Source organism: Mytilus galloprovincialis, chromosome 8 (assembly GCF_965363235.1).
Source record: "Mytilus galloprovincialis chromosome 8, xbMytGall1.hap1.1, whole genome shotgun sequence".
Lineage (NCBI taxonomy): Eukaryota > Metazoa > Mollusca > Bivalvia > Mytilida > Mytilidae > Mytilus > Mytilus galloprovincialis.
The window spans coordinates 26,858,813-26,885,576 of NC_134845.1; the positions used below are offsets into that span (position 1 = coordinate 26,858,813).

Sequence of the window (26,764 nt, forward strand, 5' to 3'; positions counted from 1 at the left end):
GAATTAAAACCTCAGTGTTGACATTCTAGTGATTACTGTAGATAAACTTCTTAGATCGCTCGGCAAACCAGTCCTCGGAAATTATTGAACTGATAGAAAAAATATATGGTATAATTGCCGATGAGACAATTTCATCTCTATTAGAGAATTTAACAACTATTACACAGAAAGCTATAGAAGGCCCCGAAATAAATTTCAGAAAATGTTAAACAATTCAAACGAGAAAAGTAACGGCCTGATATATTTACATAACAATAAACGGGAAAATAATATGATATACAGAAACAAACGACAGCCAACGAGTTACATGTTCCTGACTTGGACAGGTACATACAGAATGTGGCGAAGTTAAACACATTGCTGGCGCCAAATCCTTCCCTAACCTGGAACAGTGTTGAAACAGAACAACACATACACTATTGTGCCGAAGTTTGCGTAAATTCATTATAAGGCAAAACCTAATCAATCTCCTATCAACTGATATTAATGTTATACAACTAGTACAAAAATGTATTAGTAATATGATGCAAGTAATATTTAAATTTCCACTTTGGTCTCCAGAAGTACGGAAGCCGATAAGGGCCATTAAAAAAAAAAATTATGTCGTAATTACGACATAGCATGTCGTAATTTCGACATAACATGTCGTTATTACGACATCGCTATGTCGTAATTTCGACATAACATGTCGTTATAACGACATCGCTATGTCGTAATTTCGACATGCTATGTCGTAATTACGACATAACTATGTCGTTAAAACGACATAGCTATCGCTATATATAAAAGAATATGTATTATGACTGCCAAGAGACTAAATGACACAGAATTTAACAACTATATGTCATCATAATGCCCCCAATAATTAGAAAAGCCCCACATAGTCAGCTATAAAAGAGGGAGGAAAGATACCAGAGGAAGAGCCCCCGAAATGCTGTGTGGCAGACAGTGTTATAATTAATTATTAGCTCCCTTGGTAAAACTCCAAATTTTATATTAATGTATTTCATTGTTAAATAATTTACATGACGCTTAATAAGTACATATTTGTGAATTGCATAGACTTTGCTATTTGAATTCATTGGTTAAAGATATTTATTTATATTGTAAAGTTTAATATTTGTATCGTCGCAAAATCTTTGGTTACCTTCTTTGAATAGATTCGGTGAGAAACTTATATATTTTATAGATCCCATGTAATTATACCGACCCGACCGTGTATGTTAAGTCTAACAATCATTCCTACCAAGGCAAGTCAAGCTGTTCATCTCCCTACAGATAAGTGCAAACTTCAAGGCTTTTTGTTAAAAGTTTGAATTGAAGTCTTGATTGCTCTATTTCTACTTTCAAACGTTGGGCACGATGTTCCTACAACGCCTAGGATTTAAAACAGAATCTTCGAAATTTCATTCGCAAAACAAAATAAAAATAAAAATGTTAGAAAACACGAAACAATATTGTAACAAATTCAGTATATGTTTTAAATTATGTTTTTACAGCTCTTGATCATATACTAAGTAATATCTAGTTTATTTGAGGATTAAAATAAGAAAGCTATGTGAAAAAAACGGATGTCCAACGTTACATTTAAGAAAAACTGTTTTAACTCTTATGTATAGTGATCCCATTTCTTATTCTCTGATCTTCTTGATTCTTGGCAGGAACAACGACATGTGTTGGTTCTCTGTGCCGTTAAAGCCGTTATTTTGCCAAATTTCATTTGACTCGGTGGCTGCATATTAAGCTGGAATAAGAAAAATGTCCAACGACGTTTTTCATTAACTCAACATCTGAAAGTGAATTTTATAAGTAGATATAGCAGAAAATGAATTAAAAGAGTAAGACAATAATAATATCTAACAAAAGTACAAATATTTGCCTCATGTGAGTTCAAATATTACTGATTCAATAAAATCTTCTCTACACAGTCGTTTTTCAAACGGTAGCCATTTTGTCCAAGTTGATATTTCATTTTTCAAATCAGTTAACGCGTATTTTTTATAATTGAAAAGAACAAAAGTTAGATACACGAAGAGTAAAAAATGCCAAGATTCTTTTCTTATTACCTACATATTTGGGTCTTAAAGGAATAAAATGCTTCCACACATTACAAAACGGTAGCCAATTTGTCCAAACGTCTGAAAACGCCTAAAATCCTAAAGACGCTAATTTCCGACGTTACATGTGCTAAAGTTTCAATTAAATGTTCAGGATAATTAAAACAAATCATGTTATGAAATTTGGAAAAAGAGGTTGATGATTGCTGCCGAAAAAAAAGAATAATGCATGTTGCTATAGACTCCGCCCGGGGACATAGGTTCGACACAGGTTAAATTTTGCAATTTTTATAAATCGTTTATAGCTTTTAACGATTTATTTAAAAGAATTGGGAAATGGGGAAAACATCCCATTACATGAACTTCGTCCAACTTTTGCAAAGACAAATTGGAGACACCAAGACAGTCTCTAAATGTAAAATGCGAATTGAAATTTATGTTACGGAAGTACTCCGAAATAGATCATTTAAAGTCGTCACTTCAGTAAGGTGCAATCACCAATATTAAAATACTTAATACCAGTTCACGGAATGTTTTACTTCGCGATTTGTCCTGCTATTCATGTTATAACAGTCGTGATGAAAATAATTCCTGTACTAGCGAAGCCGGAACTTTTCGTCAATATAAACTTGTGCATGAAATGGAGGTAATTGAAAGACGAATCCCAAACAGCAACGAAAACCGTTTCATCGAATTGATAAAAACCCGGGATTATATTTGCCGTTTTCGCGGACGATCCAGGAGTAGATTACTATATTTTAGAATGTATATCAGAAGTTAAACGCTATATATGACTTGGGAAATAATTCTCAAGCCAAGGTTCAAGTAATTGAAGGGGTGTATTTCGACAACTTATTTGCCAGGGAAAATACAAATTTAACCAAGGGTAAAAATGTTCGATTTACTTGCAGAGTGTCAGATATATTTGTATTGATTGAATTAAGATATAGAAATTTTACAATGACAGATGATATGCACCTTGAAAGTTAAACATCCTATGATAAAACAAAAATATGGAAAACCGTATACATGTACTTCCGTTCCATCTTTCCTTCCTACATTACTTGCGACAGTACTGCATTTTTAATTGAAATAACTTAAAGGGTAAACATTATTAAATCGATTTCCACAACTCGAGGTAATGTTTTATAAAATGACATCACAAAACGAACAGAACCAGAATCAACCAACAATATAAAAAAACCGAATAAAACTTGCAAAAATTAGACGAAGTCACAAACCCTCTTCGACACCGCAATGTGAAAGTTTAACGTCGTGTTGTAGGAATGTCGTGCCCAACGTTTGAAAGTAGAATTAGAGCTATCAATACTTCAATTCACCCTTATTACAAGAAGCCATGTAGTTTGCGCTTATATAAAGGGAGATGGAATGATTGGCACGCAATGTCAGTCCTCATATATTTCCACGTCTTATTTGTCTATTTCAAAGTTGTCTGACTGAACAGCCCTTCCACGGCAGGTATCTAATAAAACTTAAATGGGATTTAAAAAAATATATAAGTTCTCACTGAAGGTATCCAAAGAAGGTAACCAAAGATTTTGCGACGATGCAAATATTAAACTTTACAATATAAATAAAAAACCTTTAACCAATGAATTCAAATAGCAAAAGCTATGCAATTAACAAATATATACTTATTTTAAAAGCTTCATGTAAATTATTTAACAATAAAATACATTAAATATGAAATTTGGAGTTTTACCAAGGGAGCTAATAATTAATTAATAACTGTCTGCCACACAGCATTTCGGGGACTCTCCCTTTGGTATCTTTCCTCCCTCTTTTATAGCTGACTAATCGGGGGCTTTTCTAATTATTGGGGGCATTATGATGACCTATAGTTGTTAATTTCTGTGTCATTTAGTCTCTTGGCAATCATAATACATATTCTTTTATATATAGCGATGTCGTTATTACGATATAGCTATCATGTCGTTTTAACGACATAGTGATGTCGTTATTACGACATGATATGTCGAAATTACGACATAGCGATGTCGTTATAACGACATGTTATGTCGAAATTACGACATAGCGATGTTGTAATAACGACATGTTATGTCGAAATTACGACATGCTATGTCGTAATTACGACATAAAATATTTTTTTTGAATGGCCCTTATCGGCTTCCGTACCAGAAGAGTGGTTTAAATATGTATTATATTTATTGTTGAGTTGCTGTCTCATTGGAATGTTCTCAAATTAGGTTTTATCGAGAAAAAAATAATGTTACATTGAAAAGAGGTACGCATTTCAACGTAGATAAATCAGAAATATAATACAAATTCATATGTATGTATTTTCTCCGTAAAATAGATGCGTTTCAAAATCACCATAACGCAAAAATAGTTACGTTGCCTTTAATATTATAGCGAACGTCAAATTAGCGATGCTGTGACATTTTGGTAGACCACCATCGCTTTATTTTGATGATTTGTACATTATTCTTTACTTTAAAGTTAAAAATATCAAAAGTTTCATTTTGCAAAGGAATTTGACATTATGGTGCCTCCTAATCTATAACATTTGAACGGCATTATATTTTATCGATTAGTATCGGATATCTACGGAATCGATAAAATATAATTTAAAGCATAGAATATTTTCTTTTTAATTTGGAATTTATCATACTGACTTCATTTTTCCGTTCTGAAAATTTTAGCACATTATTTTTCGTTGTTTTCTATAACCAACTCTGAAATTACTAACGTAAAACGTTGGTTGAAAGTTTTGTGGCAGGAGACCTTATGGGATTCCTTTACTTAATATTTGTTTTGTTTAATGTTATAATTTAGATTGCTGTCCGAATGAATGCCGTTCAAATGTTATAGATTAGGAGGCACGTTTGATTTGTACATGTACATTAGTTACATTGTGTACGTCAAAAAGTGATTATATACAAAGAATAAGAAGAAAAAGAAAAACAGTACTTGAAGAATGCAGTAATAATGTAATTAATTTTAAATAACTAACGAATTTACGAACTTTTTAAAAATGATGTTTTTTTATCAACAAAAAAAATGTGTGGACTTTAACGTTGTTTTTTTGTGGACTTTAGCGGAACTTGTTATTGTGGACTTTAACGGCGTTTTCTTGTGGACTTTAGCGGAGGTCATTTTGTGGACTTTAGCGGAAAGTTTGTGGACTTTAGCGGCGTTGTGGACTTTAGCGGGAAATTGTTGTGGACTTTAGCGGTGTTATGGACTTTAGAGGAATTGTGGACCTTAACGGTGCCACAGTTGTGTTTGCACCAAAAAAAGATCGATTCAAATAAGATCGATCTTTTTAAAACCACCTCAAGAGGTAGACTTTTTAAGTCCGATTGAAGATCGATCTTACCCGTTTACACTGGACCAAAGATCGATCGTAGTAAAGATCGATCTTTTTTGTCAGTGTAAACTGGGTCTTAAACCAATTTTGAATCGCAAGAAATGAAAACCAATAAGGATAATAATAATTATTAATTTAAAATTACTTTTATATATTGATAAGGCGACCGACCCTTCACTTACCCGAAGAGGTTTTCTTGAAACTAATAGAACCATTCCCTTAAATTAAACTATTCGAAATGACTCAACATCGTCTACGAAATTAGAAAAGCATACTGATATGATCATTACTACATCCCGCTTTATTACCATGGCGCATTTTATTATGAAAAGCATGCAGTTCCCACTGTTTGCATCTTTTACTAGTACATCAATTAAGGTTTCATACTTTCATTGTGATCTATAATTCAAGCGATGGAAACATGCATGTGATCCAAGGGGTATTAAGCAAAACGAGATTGAAAAAACAAATTACATATTTGTTTAAGCATAGAAACAAGAAATAAATAAATGCTTTCTTGATTGGTAACAAATAATGCAGTTTAAATAATATAAAAAATCCGCGAAATACCATGAATGATCTTAAAAAGGCAACAGTAGTATACTGCTGTTCAAAAGTCATAAATTGATGGAGAAAAAACAAAGTCGGGTTGCAAACTTAACTCGAGGGAAACACATCAACTATAAGAGGAAAACAAGAAAACAACGTAACAGTAACAATAAAATGCAACAAAACAACAAAAAAAAAACAAACGAGAATGCAACATACATAGAAACGAATTTTTAGATAACAACTGTCATTTCCTGACTTTTTAAGAAACTTTAAAATGTGGGTTGAACCTGGATTTGTGGCTAGCCAAACATCGTGCTTTATGGCAATGGTAAATATACCGCTAAAATGACAACATTACACGACAAGAATATTGTGTTAGCGTTATAGCAAGCATGACATGATACGAATCAAAGCTCTCAATCCTAAGATTATTTCTTTACTTGTTCGCTTCAAATTTGGAAAATATCCCAATAAGAGATCGTGTTTGAGGAATGTGCTATTTCAATTTAGATTCTACTTGCATTTTAATCGCACATTTATGGATTTAAGACAGTCAATTATATGGCGGCTAACTCCTTAGTTACGACATGTCTAGTAATATTGTGCATTTGATTGTAAATAGAAGCCAATGAATAAAACATGTCAATTAAAAATTGCGAATGTTCTGATCAGAATTATAAGGATAAAGTTTGTGATTTAAACTGAATTATATGTAAAGTTTGTAAGTAAGAGAACCAGTTTACACATCAATAACCTCTAGAAAAAGTGCGCTTTATCATATAATGAGTATCAAAATAGATTACACTTACTTGTTTTAAAATATCAATTTTGTTTGTATTTCTTCCAGTATCGCGAATTTAACACACAATATAAACCTGAGAAGCCGAAAAACCCAGCAGTCAAGTCATCGCCACTGTATAAAGCTATGGCTGAACGACAGGAAAACTATTACTTTAATAAAGCGGTGTTTGCTTATTGGTTTTTATTTAGTGCAGCTGAAGAATATAAGAGGATAAATCAAACAAAAAGTCAGGTAGGGACGAATGCATGCTATTTTTTAATTTGTTTTAATATCTTTTTGTTATCTTCATAAGCCTCGGGTCAGTATTAACTGTTCTTTAACTATAATTATTGTTCGTCCCCGTGTTTTTTCAAATAGTTTTACAGATCATTTGCCTGAGACTGTAAACTAATTTAAATAAAACTTCCTTTCTAAAAAAAGGACCAAAATATCGTCCTGCACCGAAAATGAATAGGAAGAATGTCGTCTTGTCATTAAAGACGATCTTTTCTTCTGTTAACGTTGTAAACATTGGTGTAAACGGGAGAATTCGATTAAAAAATTACTTGATTCTTATTGGAATAAGTTTATGCAATTATGCATTCTTTTACTTCCACTCTTCAGAGTCACATAGTAAATTTGGCTGCTTATAACTGTTTTACAACTAATTTGTCAGCCCTTTTGAATAGTTCCCTTTCTACTATTTAAGAACATTAAAAGATTATCATTTACTTTTGATAGAAAGCATTTACAATTTATTGAACTACTTATTTATAGAGTGTAACTTAATCAGAACATGTTTTAAATAACATTATTTTCAATTATGTTGCCAGTTACGACTTTTCGACTCTCTATATTACACTTCAACACACTCAGCCTTCTGTAATGAACATGTTAAATATACTATGTACCTTTGGAAGTGTGATTTGATGATCTAAGCTGTAATTTGTCTTTATGCTAATATCGATGTACGGTTTGGCAGTAAAGTTAATAGACAGGTTCTATGTGCAAAATATATTTCAATGGGCACCTAGTGTGCCTCTTTTAAAGCTGACCTGTTCTTGTATGGTTATAACTCACAATGTATGGTCAAAGTGAGTTAATTATGATTTAACCAAATTCCTATTTACAAAAGAACTCAAGAACACTTAAAATTACCTTGATGAAGTTTTTTGCATTAAATAATCACGGAGTCTCTTGATATACTGCCGAATTATACTTAAAGGAACATACTTTTAACAAATATAATGTTAATAGCAATATCCTTTCACACGAAAACTCAATTTAAAATTTACCACAAACATAATGTTTTTTCGTTCCTATTGATATTTATAATCGTTCTCATCACTTTAATTCATATAGTCAAAGTCCAGAAATGATATGCCTAACCACTCTGCAAGTCTTCAGGTAAATCGATCTGACAATGCCGGAAATAAATTGAGTGCTCTTGCTGGTGCGGCTACAATTCATGTACCTGGACGCCAACATAGTGTTGATACAGGTTTAATGCAAGACAGAGATCTAAAAGCAATGGAAGCGCAGAATAAACATTTAAACAAGCTTCTCATAGCACAGGGGGAGGATATCAAAGAACTTAGTAAGAGAGACAGAGAAAACTTGACAACGATAGAAGATCTACGCAACAGGTAAAACATTTTTATCATCACTTTGCGTCCGTCGTCGTCGTCGTCCGGCGTCGCCTGATAACTTTTACAAAAATCTTCTCTGAAACTACTGGGTCAAATTAAAACCAAACTTGGCCACAATCATTATTGGGGTATCTAGTTTAAAAATGTGTCCGGTGACCCAAACCAACCAACCAAGATGGCCACCATGGCTAAAAATAGAACATAGGGGTAAAATGCAGTTTTTATACGACCCCAACAAAATTTTGGGTTCGTATAATGGTATGTTGTCGTCGTCTGCGTCGTCTGCGTCGTCGTCGTCCGAAGACACTTTGGTTTCCGGATAATAACTTTAGTTTAAGTGGATAGATGTTCATGAAATTTTTTCAGAAGGTTCAATACCACAAAAGGAAGGTTGGGATTTATTTTGGGGATGATGGTCCGAACCGTTTAGGAATTAGGGGCCTAAAAGGGGCAAAAACATGCATTTTTCTAGTTTCAGGATAATAACTTGTTTACCAGTATTTCAATTGCTCTGACAGTATACTGCAATGTTTTAAATCACAAGTAGAAGGTTTGGATTCATTTAAGGGGTTATGGGGCCAAAGTTTAGGAATAAAGGGCCAAAACAAGCATTTTTCTAGTTTCCAGACAATACCTTGTGTGTAATTGCATGGATCTCTCTGAAATTGTACCACAATGTACCATATAACAAAGGGGAGGCTGGGATTAAGTTTTGGGTTAATTGCCCAAAATATGTAGGAATTAAGGGCCAAAAAAGGGCCAAAAAGAAGCATGTTTCTAGTTTCCGAACAATCATGACAATAACGGTGTTTAAGTGTATGGATCTCTCTGAAATCGTACTACAAGGTTCAATATTACAAAGGAAAGCATGGGATTGAGTTTAAGGGTTATTGCTCCAAGGGGGGGGGGGTTCAATAAATTGGGGGGGGGGGGATCTCAGTTTACCATTTTTTTAAGGGATTTTTTTTTTCAACATTTTTCAAATTTCAAATTTTGAAAAGTTTCAATAAGAAATATTCATGTGCAATAGATGTGTTAGATCTTGAACCACATTAATTTTGTGGCAAAAACTTATATTATGTCAAAAATTTGATAATCAAAATTCAGACGGTAACAAGCTTGAATATTGTGACCAAATTTGCCCCAACTGTTCAGGGTTCGACCACTGGGGTCGTATAAAGCTGCGCCATGGGAGCACCTGGTTGGCTTATAACTAAAAAACCAAAGCATTTAGAGCAAATCTAACACGGGGATAAAATTGTTTATCAGGTCAAAATCTATCTGCCCTGAAATTTTCAGATGGATCGGACAACAGGTTGTTGGGTTACTGCCCCTGAATTGGTAATTTTAAGGAAATTTTGCAGTTTTTTGTTATTATCTTGAATATTAATATAGATAGAGATAAACTGTAAACAGCAATAATGTACAGCAAAGTAAGACCTAAAATTAAGTCAACATGACCAAAATGGTCAATTGACCCTTAAGGAGTAATTGTCCTTTATAGTCAATTTTTAACAATTTTCATAAAATTTGTAAATATTTACTATTTTTTTCCACTGAAACTACTGGGCCAAGTTCATTATAGATAGAGATAAATGTAAGCAGCAAGAATGTCCAGTAAAGTAAGATGTACAAACACATCACCATCACCAAAACACAATTTTGTCATGTATCCATCTGCTTCCTTTGTTTAATATTCACATAGACCAAGGTGAGCGACACATGCTCTTTAGAGCCTCTAGTTTAGATCACCGTTTTTCATTTTTTTTAATTTATAATTGATACGGTGTTGGAAGGAACTGAAGAGTACAGTATATATAACATTATTTTAAATGATACTATTGCAAATTACACTTCATTCAAGAATTAATTTTCAGGAAATATGTGAGGTTATGCCCCATTACCCTAAAGGTTGTATCACTTGACATAATTTATGTTTTCATATTAATGGGCTCTTTTTTTTGCAACCGTTGCAAAACGATTAAATATTTTCACTAAAACTCTGCCCTAATAAGTTGTGCAACTGTACACAATCTCATTGTTATGATATTTTTGTTAATACAAGGATGTTGTATGCCATATAGTGAAAAATCAAGCTTAGTTTCCTTGAGCAAAAGTGTCATATTTGGTTATTGCAATCTCATTGCATCCGTTGTCTTTTATTATTATTTAAAATTCTGTAAAAATTTTCATATTCATTTAATTAATTGCAATTCTGACATCCCATGATGAAGTGATGTTCAATTGCTATGATCAAAATTTGAACTGAAATGGTTATGAGTAGAAAGCTCCATTCCACGAAGACTATTTATGTTTTAAATTCCTGTATTCAAGCGAACATAACAGGAGGGATTGTGCCTGATATTCATATGATGAAGACATAATCTTTAAATCAGTTTAATTGAGGTCTTGAGCTGGCACGTCAGTTACTGCTAGTAGTATAGTCTGTTGTTATTTATGTATTATTGTCATTTTGTTTATTTTCTTTTGTTTCATATTCTGAAATCGGACTCGGACTTCTCTTGAACTGAGTTTTACTGTGTGTTTTAGTGTGTTTGTTTTTTTCTACATTGGCTAGAGGTATAGGGGGAGGGTTGAGATATCAAAAAATATGTTTAACCCCGCCGCAATTTTGCGCCTGTCCCAAGTCAGGAGCCTCCGGCCTTTGTTAGTCTTGCATGATTTTTAATTCTAGTTCCTAGTGTATAATTCGGAGTTTAGTATGACGTCCATTATCACTGAACTAGTATACATATTTGTTTAGGGGCCAGCTGAAGGATGCCTCCGGGTGCGAGAGTTTCTCGCTACATTGAAGACCCATTGGTGGCCTTCAGCTGGTGTCTGCTCTATGGTCGGGTTGTTGTCGCTTTGACACATTCCCCATGTCCTTTCTCAATTTTATCATTATTATGTGACCATGCTATTTTCTATTAGCTGAAATTAAAGCGACCATACACAATGTCATGTGATTATTATCCAGTCTTTTGACGGTAGATTTTTTTCGGTTTCTTCGGGGTTTTTTTTATGTTAGTACCATAAAAAGAAGGATACATTTTTGATTTTTTTAAAATTCCATCGATTGTAAAAGATGTTACGTAGGATTAGCAGTTGTTCTGTTTAATCCAAGATCTTTAGTGAGATATTTCAAATAATGTTTTTTACATACGAAGACAATATTATTAGAGGCTTTATCTTCTGGATCAACGACATATGTGTCAATCAAAGAGTAAAGCATCTACAACCTGCGAATTATTGAATGAGTTAGAAAACCTTGTGCTCATAGTACATCGTAGTTTTTGAAAGCACTTCTGAATGTATGATCGAATAGCTGTGATTATTAAGAGAGGGGCGACAGATGCCAGAGGAACAGTCAAACTCATAAATCGGAAATAAACTGACAATGCCATGGCTAAAAATGAAAAAGACAAACAGACAAACTATAGTATACAAGAAACAACATAGAAAAGTACAGACTGAGCAACACGAACCCCACCAAAACCAGGGTGATCTCAGGTGCTCCAAATAGGTAAGCAGATCCTGCTCCACATTTGGCACCTGTCGTGTTGCTTATGTTATTACAAATTCGGTAAATAGTCTTATTCGGTAGGTCACATTGTTGAAAGGGAAGAGGGTTGTAGTTACGACGTAAGAAACATATCCAATATCATCTGTGCAACGGTTATTCCATAACGGTCAACCAACTCGTGATGGATTCCCTAAAATTTACGAATGAATGATTTCAAACTTCAACATTTGGAACTTTTAGCTTCCTTGTGAGCAGCAACCTTCTGTGAAGGAAATCATGATAGGAAATACAAGAGCAGGAATATCGTATCAATTGAGAGATATGCTCCGTATGCAGGCGCTTCCTGGAATGTTAAGGCAACGTGTCATGTTCTGGTTCGTCTTGTACGCGATCTCCCCATTTTCTAGAATAGTACTCAACTGCATCTATCAGTAACCTAACGTTCTTTTCCATTTGATGTGCTGTGGAATTCAATATGTTGGTCCCTTGGCTAACAATTCTCTTAGATGTAACTGCGAGTACTTTATGTCTTTTTTTTGTTGTAGGCATGTATAAATACCCAACCACGTCCGATCTGTGTTTGTGTTACTTGTTTTCCTTCTGTTTTTATACGACCGCAAAATTTGAAAAAAATTTCGTCGTATATTGCTATCACGTTGGCGTCGTCGTCTGCGTCGTCGTCGTCGTCCTCCTCCTCCGAATACTTTAGTAAAAGTGAATGGAAATCTATGAAATTTTAACACAAGGTTTATGACCACAAAAGGAAGGTTGGTATTGATTTTGGGAGTTTTGGTCCCAATATTTTAGGAATTAGGGGCCAAAAAGGGCCCAAATAAGCATTTTCTTGGTTTTCTCACTATAACTTTAGTTTAAGTTAATAGAAATCTATGAAATTTTGACACAAGGTTTATAACCACAAAAGAACGGTTGGGATTGATTTTGGGAGTTTTGGTTTCAACAGTTTAGGAATTAGGGGCCAAAAAAGGGCCCAAATAAGCATTTTTCTTGGTTTTCGCACAATAACTTTAGTATAAGTAAATAGAAATCTATGAAATTTAAACACAAGGTTTATGACCATAAAAGGAAGGTTGGTATTGATTTTGGGAGTTTTGGTCCCAACAGAATAAGGGGCCCAAAGGGTCCAAAATTAAACTTTGTTTGATTTCATCCAAATTGAATAATTGGGGTTCTTTGATATGCCGAATCTAACTGTCATGACTGTGTATGTAGATTCTTAACTTTTGGTCCCGTTTTCAAATTGGTCTACATTAAGGTCCAAAGGGTCCAAAATTAAACTTAGTTTGATTTTGACAAATAATGAATCAGTTAGGTTCTTTGATATGCTGAATCTAAAAATGTACTTAGATTCTTGATTATTGGTCCAGTTTTCAAGTTGGTCCAAATCGGGGGGCCAAAATTAAACTTTGTTTGATTTCATCAAAAATTGAATAAATGGGGTTCTTTGATATACCAAATCTAACTGTGTATGTAGATTCTTCATTTTTGGTCCTGTTTTCAAATTGGTCTACACTAAAGTCCAAAGGGTCCAAAATTAAACTTAGTCTGATTTTAACAAAAATTGAAATCTTGGGGTTCTTTGATATGCTGAATCCAAAAATGTACTTAGATTTTTTATTATGGGCCCAGTTTTCAAGTTGGTCCAAATCAGGATCTAAAATTATTATATTAAGTATTGTGCAATAGCAAGTCTTTTCAATTGCACAGTATTGCGCAATGGCAAGAAATATCTAATTGCACAATATTGTGAAATAGCAAATTTTTTTTAATTAGAGTTATCTTTCTTTGTCCAGAATAGTAAGCAAGAAATATCTAATTGCAAAATATTGTGCAATAGCAAGATTTTTTTTTAATTGGAGTTATCTTTCTTTGTCCAGAATCAACTTAAATCTTTGTTATATACAATATACAATGTATATTCACTTTTTACTACCAACTGATAAATTAAAATAATCTTTACCATTCAGTGATAACAAGCAGTTTTTTTACATCTTAATATTTTATGATGTATTAAAATGAGTAGTTATTGTTGCAAACTCCATTAGAAATTTTAATTGAGATTAGTTTTGGAATAAGGGAAAGGGGGATGTGATTAAAAAAATTGGGTTCAATTTTTCTCATTTGAAATTTCATAAATAAAAAAGAAAATTTCTTCAAACATTTTTTTGAGAGGATTAATATTCAACAGCATAGTGAATTGCTCTAAGAGAAAACAAAAAATTTAAGTTCATTAGAACACATTCATTCTGTGTCAGAAACCTATGCTGTGTCAACTATTTAATCACAATCCAAATTTAGAGCTGAATCCAGCTTGAATGTTGTGTCCATACTTGCCCCAACCGTTCAGGGTTCAACCTCTGCGGTCGTATAAAGCTACGCCCTGCGGAGCATCTGGTTATCTTATGAGATTACATTTGCAACCGGTTTTTTTAGTTTGTTCATTTTTTGTATTGTGACCTCACTGTCCCTTGCATACATGTTTAACCTTGCCACCTCTGCAAAGTCAGGAGCAGCCTGTTATTCAGTGGTTTGCTTTTGTTGTTGTTTGTCATATTTGTATTTGTTGATTTTTTTTTACCATCAATCAGGCGGGTATTTTCTCGATTGAATAGTGTTTTTTCTCCGTGCAATGCGTTTTCGAGGCCATAGAATTACCGGGCGTTCTGTCTTTGTAGTACTCGAATTCTTTTAGATTTTTGTAAACTTGAATCATTGATTTATATCAGAAATGTTCCAATGAGTTTGAAAATCGGTGTCGATCAACTATTTTAAAAGAGTAATGGAATATTAACTTTATGGAAAATTTTACTGTTAGCGCTCTCATTTCTCATATGTACAATTTTCGCCAAAGTTTTATCAAATATGTTTCAAATGTTTATATCGGAGATATCTCGGACAAGTTCGAAAATCGGTGCATATCAATTGTTTGTAAAGTTATTAAAAAGAAAGTTAGTTATTAGACGTTTTTGGACGTATAGCGGTCTTAATGGCGAGCAAACCACATTCTGTTATTTCTATACAGTGAACTTAATCTGCTTTCTGATTAAGAAATTATTCTTTTGTATACTTGTATATCGGCTGTTGTATTTTCATGTAGATTTCATCTGTCGAAGACACGAATATATGACACGGAATCAGGGTCATAAATATCGAACTAAGCATATGCTAAAATCATTTAAGCACCATATGCTATATTGATTCTAGCGTAGTATGCTCAACTCAATATAGGGTATGCTTAAATGATTTATGGTAACGCTAAAATCAAATTCTAATATGACGTGCTTCTTTCGCTTTGTAAACAACACCGTGATAAAATTCTCGATATATCTATACTTAGCGCAGACTCAAAGATGTACACAAATGGCTGTTTAAATATGCCTCCCACGTAAATCCACATGTATCGTAACCTATGTGTAAACGGTTGTGGATTTCGCTGTGTTAACAATTACAATTGAATAAAACCCTACAGAACATTTATTCTGATTCTGATGCATAACAAAAAGAATTTACACATTAGAGAACGGAAAAATGGACAAAAACAAAACAAATCAAAATTCCGCGAAATTCCAGTAATGATTTTTGCGCATTAACGTCATTTCAAAACATGACGTCATACGAATGAAAACGTCAAAGCTGAAGGTTTTTCTATACACCTTATCGCTATTCCCGGCTGACCCGTCCGCTTGAACTTTTGACGTCAACAACAATCACTTTTCCATTGTGGCGTCAGACATTTTGTTTTATGACGTCAAAATTTTACGGGAACCTGTGTGATTTCCAGCAATGGCGGACAAATAGCGATAAGGTGTATTGCGTTTACCTTCTAAACTCGGATACAATTGCATTAACATAAAGTATTGAGGTAGGTGTTGCTTGTTTTCTGTTCTATTGCAATATTCGCACATTTACTGATTTCAGCAAGTCAACATGGCGGCTCCTTGGTTACAACATGTCAACAGGGAATTTGACGGTAGCTTACGATAAAAAAATGCAAATCTAAAATTGCAAATGTTGGGTTTACTGAGAAGTAAAAAAAGTAATCACATTTTTTCTAGCGGTTAGTTAAGAAATCATTAATGCAGGTTTATTAGATTTGTTTTACATTTATCGAACAGTGGGTAAAATAGAACAGCCACACACACGGTATACCCATCATCGCTTCAGTTTTTTAATGATCGTATTTGTCCTATTAGAATCGAAATAATTCATGGAAGCTTCCATGAATTATTTCTTAATTAGCATATGCTTAAATCGGTAACTATGACCCAGATTCCGCGCCATAAAAATAACGCATGAAGAGACCACATTTTTGTGAAAAAAGAAAGGAGTAGGTTCAGTAAGACCCCTTTTTGGCCCCAAAATATAGCAGTTTTACAAAATTGTTAAAATGTAAACCTTTAAGTTATTTATTGGACAGTAGAATGCTTCTGCTACATAAATTTTGGCTGTTTTTGACAATAAAATGCACATATATCCGGTACTAGCACCATTAAGTCATGCTAAATTACTGAAATCCTCATAATTCTAGCATTTTAGTTAAATTTTAGACGGTTTTCGTGTAAAACGAAAGTGGCCGCTTTCATGTTCATCCTTAATATTGAAATGTAAGTTGTATTTTATGATAATACATAACATATATAAAGGTTGAGGAGGAACACGGATGCGGCCACTTTCATTTTTACCAAAAACCATCTGAAAAGTGACATTTTTCGGCATATTAGGTAGATTTTTCATATTTGAGCTTGAATCGGATCGTTTTTAATGACTAAATCTGTTAAAATCTTTCACATAAACTAATTAATTCAAATAAAATAGACACTTAAGTGTTTAAAAAGTGGTCAAAATCTTTCGTCAGATGGACCTGAAATTTGAGGCCAAAATCGGTCATTACCGAACCTACTCCTTTAATCAAACTGTATATAAGGTGCAAGTAACTTGATAGGCATTTCCAAAGTTACCTTTATTATCATTTGTTGTTTACTGAATTGTTTCGTTTTGAACGTTTGAAACCTTGTCATATATGAAAGATGAAGAAATGTTGGTTTTTTTTAGACTTAGTGGGTTTGCAAGTAAACAGTTAACTGAAGGAAACCCAAATTTCACAGATCTAAGTGATAAAAACAGACCTACAAAAATTGCAGAATATTTTCACAATGTGTATGATGAAGAGTGGACAAATGCACTTGAAGTTTTGTCAGCTAAGAGACAAAGTTCAAGGAATGAAGAAGAAGCTATTTTTATTTTAATGGATATTATTAAGGTATTTTAATGAGCTACATTATACAATACTTACGTTAGAACAAAATGTCAACTGAATTTGCAACTAATAAAAGATATTTTGACACATCAGACTTGTAAATGTCAGTCTTTTGTCAGTATTGGCTACTGCTGTTAAGAAGATGCGTACGAAAAAGTTTCAAAACGAAAAAAAAATAAAAATATCCAAATAGCAACTTTAGGTCAACTTTGAGATTGTCGTCCAATTCTCATGTAATCATGGACAGGTGGTACGGATTTTAGAATCTTCTACACTTATTTACTGTTTAAGGGTGTCCCCATGCCCTCCGCCTATGAATTACACAAATGTATATAATGTATGTGTACATTTGACTCAAACCCCTGGGACTTATTTGAGTATGATTTCCTGTTTCGGCAGTCAAAAGTGGGGCGTCTGATTGACGTGTGAAATAAGTCAAATATAATGCCATGCTCTCTAAACGTTCAAAAACACTTGATAAACTCTGTAAAGGGTTCCTAGGTGGTATGTGGCGATGCAAAATGACTGTCCCAATCCATCTTATATACATTTTCCAGAAACCGTCTAAATTTGCACCCCTTCATGTTGCATAGATCTCCACCTTACAAAGCTTTCCTACCGCAGTAGTTGTACATTGATCACCGTATTTGTACTGTTGTAAGCAACAAGACGAGGAGCAGGATCTGACAAACAATTCACGTAGTTATATAAATATGTTTTCTTTTTTCATTAACAAAGCGTTCATATTGTTAATAATGTTCTCTGCTGTTTTATATAACTATAGGCTATATTATTATAAACTTCATGTTGTTTAAACATGACAGTGTTGTATTTTAAATGTGCTATAATAGCATTATTGTGCTTATTGTCATCAACGTCTTTATCTTATCTATCTTAAGAATATGCGACTCACATAAGTAATAGTTTGAATTATTATATGAAATTGAAGATCATTTTGTTCAATTGACCACAATACTCATTATTATATTTCTATTTTCAGACTATATACACATTCTGCATCAAGGTCGAGAAAGAACAGAATGTATCCATCATCACTAAAATTATGAGGCCTTGTGGTGCAACACCGGTATGATACAAACATAAGTATATGATGTTTTTATCAAAAGGAATAATGAAAATATATGTTTTGTGTGTGTTGTGAAATTATTTCCATGACCTTTATCGTCAACCTTCTTTATAGCAGGGTATGCGGTGCAATCTCTAATCGATGGATAACAAGTTAAATCTATTTATGCATCACTGATGAAAATCGAATTAAATGTTCGAGTTTTTAAATTCTTTATCTAATTGTTTACAGTCAAATATACTGTAATTTAAAGTATCTAGGGTAAAATCTAATTTGATCTTTGAACGCCTCTAACACATTACGATGATTGCAATACTCATGAAATACCAAAAATTAAACATTTAAAATACCCCGGACACGTGTGGCAGATTGACGACAGAGTGAGACATTATCCAATCAAACGTGGTGTATATGTTCCAGTCCATATGAGTATTTGGACCGTACGCGTACGGTCCGGACCGTATACGTATACTCGTACGGTCCGACCATACGCGTACGGTCGGACCGTATGAGTATACGCGTACGGTCCAGCTGATGTTTTGGGATCTTATGGGTTAAATTTAAACAAACATTTAACAAAATCTTTATTTTTAGTTATACAAATTGTTATGATTACATGTATATGGATAAAATGATTAAGCGAACAATTGAAATTAAATGTGTGTTTATTTGTATATCCGTGAATCCTATTTTGGTACTCAAGGTGACACTGACTTCCACAAAGAACGTCATATTTTTTTTTATAGTAACATAATTTGTTCATGCACGTTCCTAAATATTCTAAAACGATTGTCCTCCCACTCTAAGTTTACTTCCGATAACTTCAATTTCAATGAGCATACTTGGCTTCAATTTATGAATTACTGACATGCTAAATACAGGAGATTAACAGATTAAATAAACGTGATTTTTATGCAGTTAAGCTGCATTATGCGAGCACCCTAGATTTGTGTTCTACCCAATAAATGCTGAGATACTTGCCATTGTTATTATCTAGCTGGCTACTATGTTATATATAACTAATTGAACACTTTTTTAATACTTTTTATTCTGGATTACAAAAAAAAATGACCAGAAAAACCTTAAATGATCGTCGATTTATCCAAAAGTTTTAAAGTTACACATAGGAAGTAGTGCTTATTAAGAATCCTTGTGTAGTTCATTATGACTTGTGCTTTTAGCTAAGATGTCAAAGAACAATTGTATGAAATATTTAATCGCCGAAAATCTCTTAAGACAAGCAGTTTAGATTTCCCAAATAACAAAAGTCGTAGGAATATGGTTTGTCATCAATACGTAGTACAACTACGTCAGTAGTCTATTATATAATAAGTTCAACTGTTCATGCTGTAGGCGGCAATTTCAAATTAGAAAAAGAAATTTTCGTAGCTTTTCAATTTGGAGGCAGGTGTGCAAATTAGCGGTGGTCCGAGGTCCGCGACCTTCCACTTTTGCAAGCGGAATTTCGACTAGGATAGTTGGTTTCTAGCTACGCCCGACGTAGTCACCTTACATTTGAAAGAAAATAAGAAATTACTTTGCAAACCTTTTCACCATCAAAGTCTCCAATTAAACGAGCTAAAAACCTATTTTTATCATTATTATTCATGACGGCGATGTTCATTTTGTTCAACCGCTAGCTTTATACAGAAAATCGCCGACAAATATAAATTCGAGTAAAATCGTATCTGATTGACAAAAACAACATTGTAAACACATAACAATGGCGGCCGTGAAGACAAAATTTTACTAAATCGGTTCCTATTCCGGAAGCGGATAAGGGTAATTCCGGGTTTGGCGATCATTTACAAAATAAATCCAAGCAGGTGAAAAAATACATCTATGCATGGTAAATGAATATAAACACTAGTATTGTAAACCAAAAGAAAGAAAAAGCAGAAAAATATTTTATTCAGAAACTCAAAATTACTTTTTGACAAATTTTAATTTAAAAATCCAATAAAACGTGACAGCTGGGAACAGTATATATCTAACAATATACATGTTCATGGTCACAGTCTAAATTTTCTTTATAAATGATAAATGATGATAATGCATGTGAGATGCTTTTAAAGTGTAAACATATTACTGCAATTTCGAGGGGTTATTTGTTTTTTCTCAGGGCAATTTTGAAGGGTCAATTAAAGTAGCTGAAAGTTTCATTCTTTATTTTCACAAATAATGCAACTATATTATATATACCTTAATGTAAGTACATCATATGATATATAGGTGGCATTCTTTGGGACACTCTACCCCCTCCTGTTTGATAACTTGGAAACGGTCGAGCTCCCCAACCCTAAACCATATGAGGGGCAGATCCAGGACGGTCGAGATCCACACCCCTTAACCATATATATTCATGTTTGTGACAATATGAAAAATCAAATGAAATCTAGGAAGAGTCGCTAGGGGTCACCCCACCCCTCCTGTTTTAGAATTTAAAAATGGTCGAGATCCCCATCCCTAAACCATACATATTCATGTATGGGACAATATAGTCTGTTTCCCGGCCGTTATTGAAATTCTTGACAATACCGTCCGGTATGGGCTAATTTTACTATTTGAAATGAACGATCTCGAGCATGCGCAGGTACGCATTGTTGTTCCTCTTTGCCGCTTCGAAGATGGTAGTGGGTTACAGAAAGCCACGATACAGGTGAGTGGAGTAATTTTAAGTTGCCCATCTTGAAAGTAAGATAGCCAAAACTCACCCGATTCGTGTGGTATAATTTTTTTGAACAATTATTAATCGCCCACAGATGGGCAAGCTTTTGGAGTGGCCGCGAGGCCCTTCTTTTTGTGTCAAACTCGCAACTTTAGCCCAAAAATTTGTTAAAAACAACTTTGCAAGATTTCTAAGTAAAATATAAACGTGCTGCTCATTTTTTTGACGGCATTTACGAAAACAATCAGTAATTTCCTCTATTTTTACAAAGAAAGATTTGTACAAGTTGTGTTTTTGTGATGTGAAACCTGGGGCAGGGTGCTCAAAACACGGGGGGGGGGGGGGTAACTTCGATATTTTTTTGGTAGGGGTGTGCCATTTGTGCCTCAAAAAACGTACCCATTTTAATATAACATTCTCTGAAATTCAGTACCTATAGTTATATAAATATTAAAGAAAGAATGACCTATACTTATATATACAATACTTAAAATATGACCCATGCTTATATAAGCACTAACTCATCATCACTCATAATTCATAAATATACCAGCTACCCTTAAGTTTTTATATATGAATTGACATCGTTTGGTGCACAAATATTTTATTGTTATATATACGCATGGATTGTTGGATTTGTGTGTAGATCATACTCCAAATCAATATACAGTTATCAAACGTAAATGCATTTTAATATAGGATGTCATTTAAAAGGAGGGTCATTTTTATATAAAATCTCGCAAAATTATTACCCATATTTTTGGCACATCCCCGTATACCCAATAATAGGAAGTAACCGTGGCTCAAAAAGGCGTAGGTACCTACACAGAAGCAATTTGAGAAGCAGCTAGTGATCACTGGTGATCCTCAAAACATGTCTACAACTCAAAGACCTGGGTTTATGGTGGACCCGGATTCGTTATGTTATGGTAGACCCCCCTCCAAAAAAAAGGGGGGTGAGCCCTGGGACTGGGTGTCATATTTATATAGAGGCATACACAGCTACATCAAGTGAAATTTTGGAAAGAAGTACAAATGTACAAGCCTAAGATAAAAAAAACTTATTGATAAATTTAGTAAAGGTTCTCAGGCTGTCTGTATCCGATGACACTTGTTGTTAGTCCAAATAATTATAAGGTATTGAAAGCATTTTATATTTTTTTTTTGCTTTGAAGCCTTTCGGCAATGTATCACAAACTTTGTGTGACCCTCAAAATGTCAGACAATAAATCATTGGTCATACAAACCCTAAAACAGTGGGGCACAAGTGGGTAAAATTACTAGATTCAACTGGTGTCAATATATATCAATTAAATTAATTTGCATTGAAGTCTATGGAAAATCTAATGGATTCTTATCCGCATCACCTCTCAACATTGTTTAGATAACACACATGCTAATCATTGATTGGTCAGTTACATGTTGTGATGTCACTGCAGATCTGAGAATGAATGCTTTCAGCAAAGCCACCAGAAATTTCCACATTTTTCCTTCTTGAGACCCTCAAAAATTATTTTACTAAATTTGTATCTATTTTTAATTTACATGTACCAAACTCAGACATTGGGCTTGTGACTCAAGGCAGACTTTTGCAATGCAAAATATGTATACCCTTCGAACATGTACATTCATGGTTTGTAATTGTTTACATTTTTCTGTCAGTTAAATTTTTGGCCTTTTTAATTCAATGTAATTTATCTTTGTTAAAACAACATGTGGTATGACAGCCAATGAGACATATCTCATTAAAGTGTACAATCATAGGCGGTTCCAGGGGGCGGTCCTGTGGGGCACCACTTTCGTGAGAAATTTTGTTGATTTATATATAGGGAATCACTAAAGCATGACTGGAGTGGGCACCCCCTTTAGTTCAGTCAGTGGGCCCCCCCTTATGAAAAGTTCTGGATCCGCCACTGACAATAATACAATAATACATGTATATATACAGAAATAGACCTCAACTTTAACATTAATATGATTTAAAACATAGAAAATATCATGCATTTAAAGCTTGTCAAAATCCGTCAGCGCCCCCCTCCCCCCCCCCCCCCTCACTTATGAAAAGTTCTGGATCCGCCACTGCTTGACTCGCCATGTAAAAAAAAATCTGTAGTGAGAATCCTGATAATGGTCATCCTCCTTTAACAATGTATATTGTCACAAGTGTTTTAATCTTATAGTACTAACTATATTGTTTAAGCTTAAACATCCTTTTAAATCAATTGAATATCTGTTTTAAATATCATTGTTTATATAAATAAATAAATTTGTTGACCTGAATTTTCATACTCTATTATACTCTATTATTATAATAGAGTATGAAAATTCAGGTCAACAAATCTCATGAGGGAATTTGAAAGAAAGCCGGTCTTGAAATTTGTTTATATTCCATGGGTCTAAAACTTGCTTTGATTAAAGACTATTTATTGACCTCAATTTGAATTTGTGTTATCTGAGTTTTTGAAATCAATGTTTATAGTTGAATTGTCTTTCAGAAATGGTCTACCAGTATTTGACAGGAGAGGGCCTAGGTACAGTAGGACTAGCTTTCTTACATGTATGTCAGAGGGATGACCCTAGTAAAAAGGTCTGACATTCCATACCTGATAATGAAAGAAAACACCAGAAACTATTTACTGAGGTGATTTTAAATAAACTAAATGGGATTTCATATATGAACATAATTAGTCCCTGGTTCATAAATATTGTACAGTATATTTAAAGTACAATAAAATTAAATCACTTAGTCTAGTGTTTTATTTATACTACTAGTACTTTTAAAATTGGTGATTATTAAAGAAAGACAACTCTTACTTCCAACATTTCTGGACAAAATGTTACTTGAATCAGTGATTTAAGATCACCCATTTCAGTCTAACTGATATATACAAGTATGTACAAGTATTTATATACATGTATAAACTTGTAAGTTAAAAAAATAAGCTAGTTTTCGATTTTACCTGTACAAGACTGATTTTTTTGTGGATCGAATCAGTCAATCTAATGATTTACCTTTATTTCACTTTCAATGTTGACATTCTTTTCTAATAACTGATTAATAGCCTAACACACATCAACCATGCATAATCCATTTCTAGCTAAGGGTTTAATTGAAGATCACATGAATAGGGATTCAATGAGGTTGAATTATTCACTTGCAAGTGTCTTAATTCATCATCAGTGTTTCTGAGCTTAATCACAAGTCAGCATTTTTTTTTTTAATTGCTGCATTAAAAATATCAGAAAATACCATGACATATAACAAGAAGAGATATATACAAAATGTATAAAAACTAGAAGGGGATTTTTTTCCATGCCACATTAATGGACATGATGTATGCATAATTTTTTGTTTTACATACATTGTACATAAACATTTATTATATACATGTACAATAATATGTACTTTTTTCTTTCAGGAAAAATGATAAACAAGTGAACTGATGGTTTAAAACTACCAAAGTGTGAAGTAATGAACAAAAGAGTAATGTGAAGTCAGACAATACAACCTGAGGTGTCAGAATTTGTGCAAAATTTTGTTATTTGCAGATACATGGATGGATTTTGTCAAAATATGAACTAAAACACTGGGATAAAATTGTTATTTTTTTCGTAGAACAGATCCGGTTGTGTTCCATAAATGTATTTCTAAAAAATAATGAATTTAAGAATTAAAATCTATATTTGTTTACTGAGTTTATTGCTGCCCAAAAAGAGGTTATTGTCTCTACTTTTCTACAATTTATTATTTCATAAATTGATTGTATATCTTCTATAATGTTTATTTGACAGAAAATATGGATTAATAGTGCCCTGTTGTTGACATTAGTCCAATATAGTCTCTTGTTTGTTTGGGCAAAAGTAGAATGTATTTTAAGAATAAAGCAATTTATACAAACGGTATTGTTTCAATGGGGTTTAATTCAAAGTCTTGAAATTGTGGGGTCTTTTTGTATGCTGAATCAAACTATATTGCTATTTTGATTTTTGGGTCCTGCTTTTACATTGGTCAACATTGAGGTCTTAAGGGTCCAAAATAAAAAAAACTTTGTTTGAATTCATTAAAAAAATATTATTTTGTCTCTTTGATTAGCCAAAACTAACAGTGTACACACTATTTCTAATTTTTATGCCCCACCTACGATAGTAGAGGGGCATTATGTTTTCTGGTGTGTGCGTTCGTTTGTTTGTTCGTCTGTCCAGTTTCAGGTTAAAGTTTTTGGTCGAGGTAGTTTTTGATGAAGTTGAAGTCCAATCAACCTGAAACTTAGTATATATGTTCCATATGATATGATCTTTCTAATTTTAATGTCAAATTAGAGTTTTGATCCCAATTTCACGGTCCACTGAACATAGAAAATGATAGTGCGAGTGGGGCATCCATGTACTGGGGACACATTCTTGTTTAGTCCTGTTTGAATTTGGTCCATATTGAGCTAATTTTAGATCCTAATTTTAATTTTGTTTGATTACTACAAATATTGAATTTGTTGGTTTGGTTGATATGCTGGATATAACTGTGTATTCAGAATTTTCATTTTGTGTCTAATTTTTAAAATTGGTCCATATTAAGGTTCAAAAGGTCCAAAATGAAACTGTACGAGTCCTTTTGGAATTTCATCCACACTGAATGTAAAAAAGATGATGTGGTATAATTGCAGATGAGACAACTCTCCACAAGAGAAATCACAGAAATCAACAACTATTGGTTACTGTACAGCCTTCAACAAGGAATAATGCTCATAATGCATTGTCAGTTATAAAAGGCCCCGAAATGACAAAAGTCATTTTAGGTCCAAAATATAGTTTTGTTTAGTTTCAACATAAAATGAATTTTGTTAGTTTCTTTGATATGCTGGATCTAACAGTGTACTTGGAATTTTGATTTTTGGCCTGTCATGGTTTTCAAATTGGCTCATATTAAGGTCCGAAGGGTAAAAAATTAGTTAAAAAAATATATGTTTTGTTGGTGGTTTAAAATGCTGAATCTACCCAAACATTTAGATTTTGGATACTGGACCCTAATGCTAATGTAGGTATATGTCTAATTTGAATTTTTATACGACCGCAAAAATTGAAAAAGATTTGGTTGTATATTGGTATCGCGTTGTATATCAAACAAAAGCCTGATGGTGTACCACCAATAAAGTTTTGTTTTCAGCCTTTATGAGATTTAAGAGGAAGGGATAGGAGGGCTTATCGGGGTCGTTTTTTTTAAGCTCAGGATTTCGGGATCCGGGATTTCTTTTCCGAATTTCGGGATGTCGGGATTTTAATTTATTTAAATTCGGGACCTCGGGATTTCGTGTTTTTAAGCCCGGGTTTCGGGATCAGGACCCTTCCTGTCCTCCTTCATTTATTGACCTATAAATTATATTGTTGCTCTATCGGCTATCTATGATAAGCTCGTACATTTCACGAAAATTATTGAATGAGGAAAGCAGTCGACATGTAATCTATATTTCTTTGTTGTTAAATAAAAGGCAGTTACTATTTTGCCGGCACTGTGTGAAATATCTTAGTTCAAACCGGCAAAATAGCCTATTTCTATAGAAATGGCTATTTTACCGGCACCATTAATTTAGTGTCATTTTGCCGGCGCTGGAAAAATAGAATATATTAAGTTAGCAGAGGGACATTTTATCATTATGTATACATGATAATAAATTAATTAAAATTAATGAAAACTAATAGAGACAAGTCCCGTTTGAATAGTAAGTCCCTGGTAAGCGGAAGTCAAGTTGAAAACTATTTTATTTAAAGATATGGTAAACAATTCAAATAGCTAGCTATTATTTCAAAAGCAATATTTTTTGG

General features: G+C 33.4%; 1 protein-coding gene and 1 long non-coding RNA gene across 2 annotated transcripts in view; both read left to right on the forward strand.

Annotated features, from left to right (window-relative positions):
* Nucleotides 1-26,764, forward strand: part of LOC143085441 (uncharacterized) — a 53,429-nt gene that overhangs the window by 20,016 nt on the left and 6,649 nt on the right. The window contains exons 3-6 of the mRNA XM_076261785.1: nucleotides 6,809-6,994; nucleotides 8,105-8,388; nucleotides 16,988-17,195; nucleotides 18,193-18,279. Coding sequence (XP_076117900.1) covers nucleotides 6,809-6,994; nucleotides 8,105-8,388; nucleotides 16,988-17,195; nucleotides 18,193-18,279 — 765 coding nt within the window. The remainder of the gene's footprint in view (nucleotides 1-6,808; nucleotides 6,995-8,104; nucleotides 8,389-16,987; nucleotides 17,196-18,192; nucleotides 18,280-26,764) is intronic.
* LOC143085439 (uncharacterized) lies at nucleotides 20,784-24,636 on the forward strand. The gene is made up of 3 exons (XR_012981337.1): nucleotides 20,784-20,938; nucleotides 23,443-23,588; nucleotides 24,367-24,636. It is a non-coding gene; the product is annotated as an uncharacterized LOC143085439 (long non-coding RNA).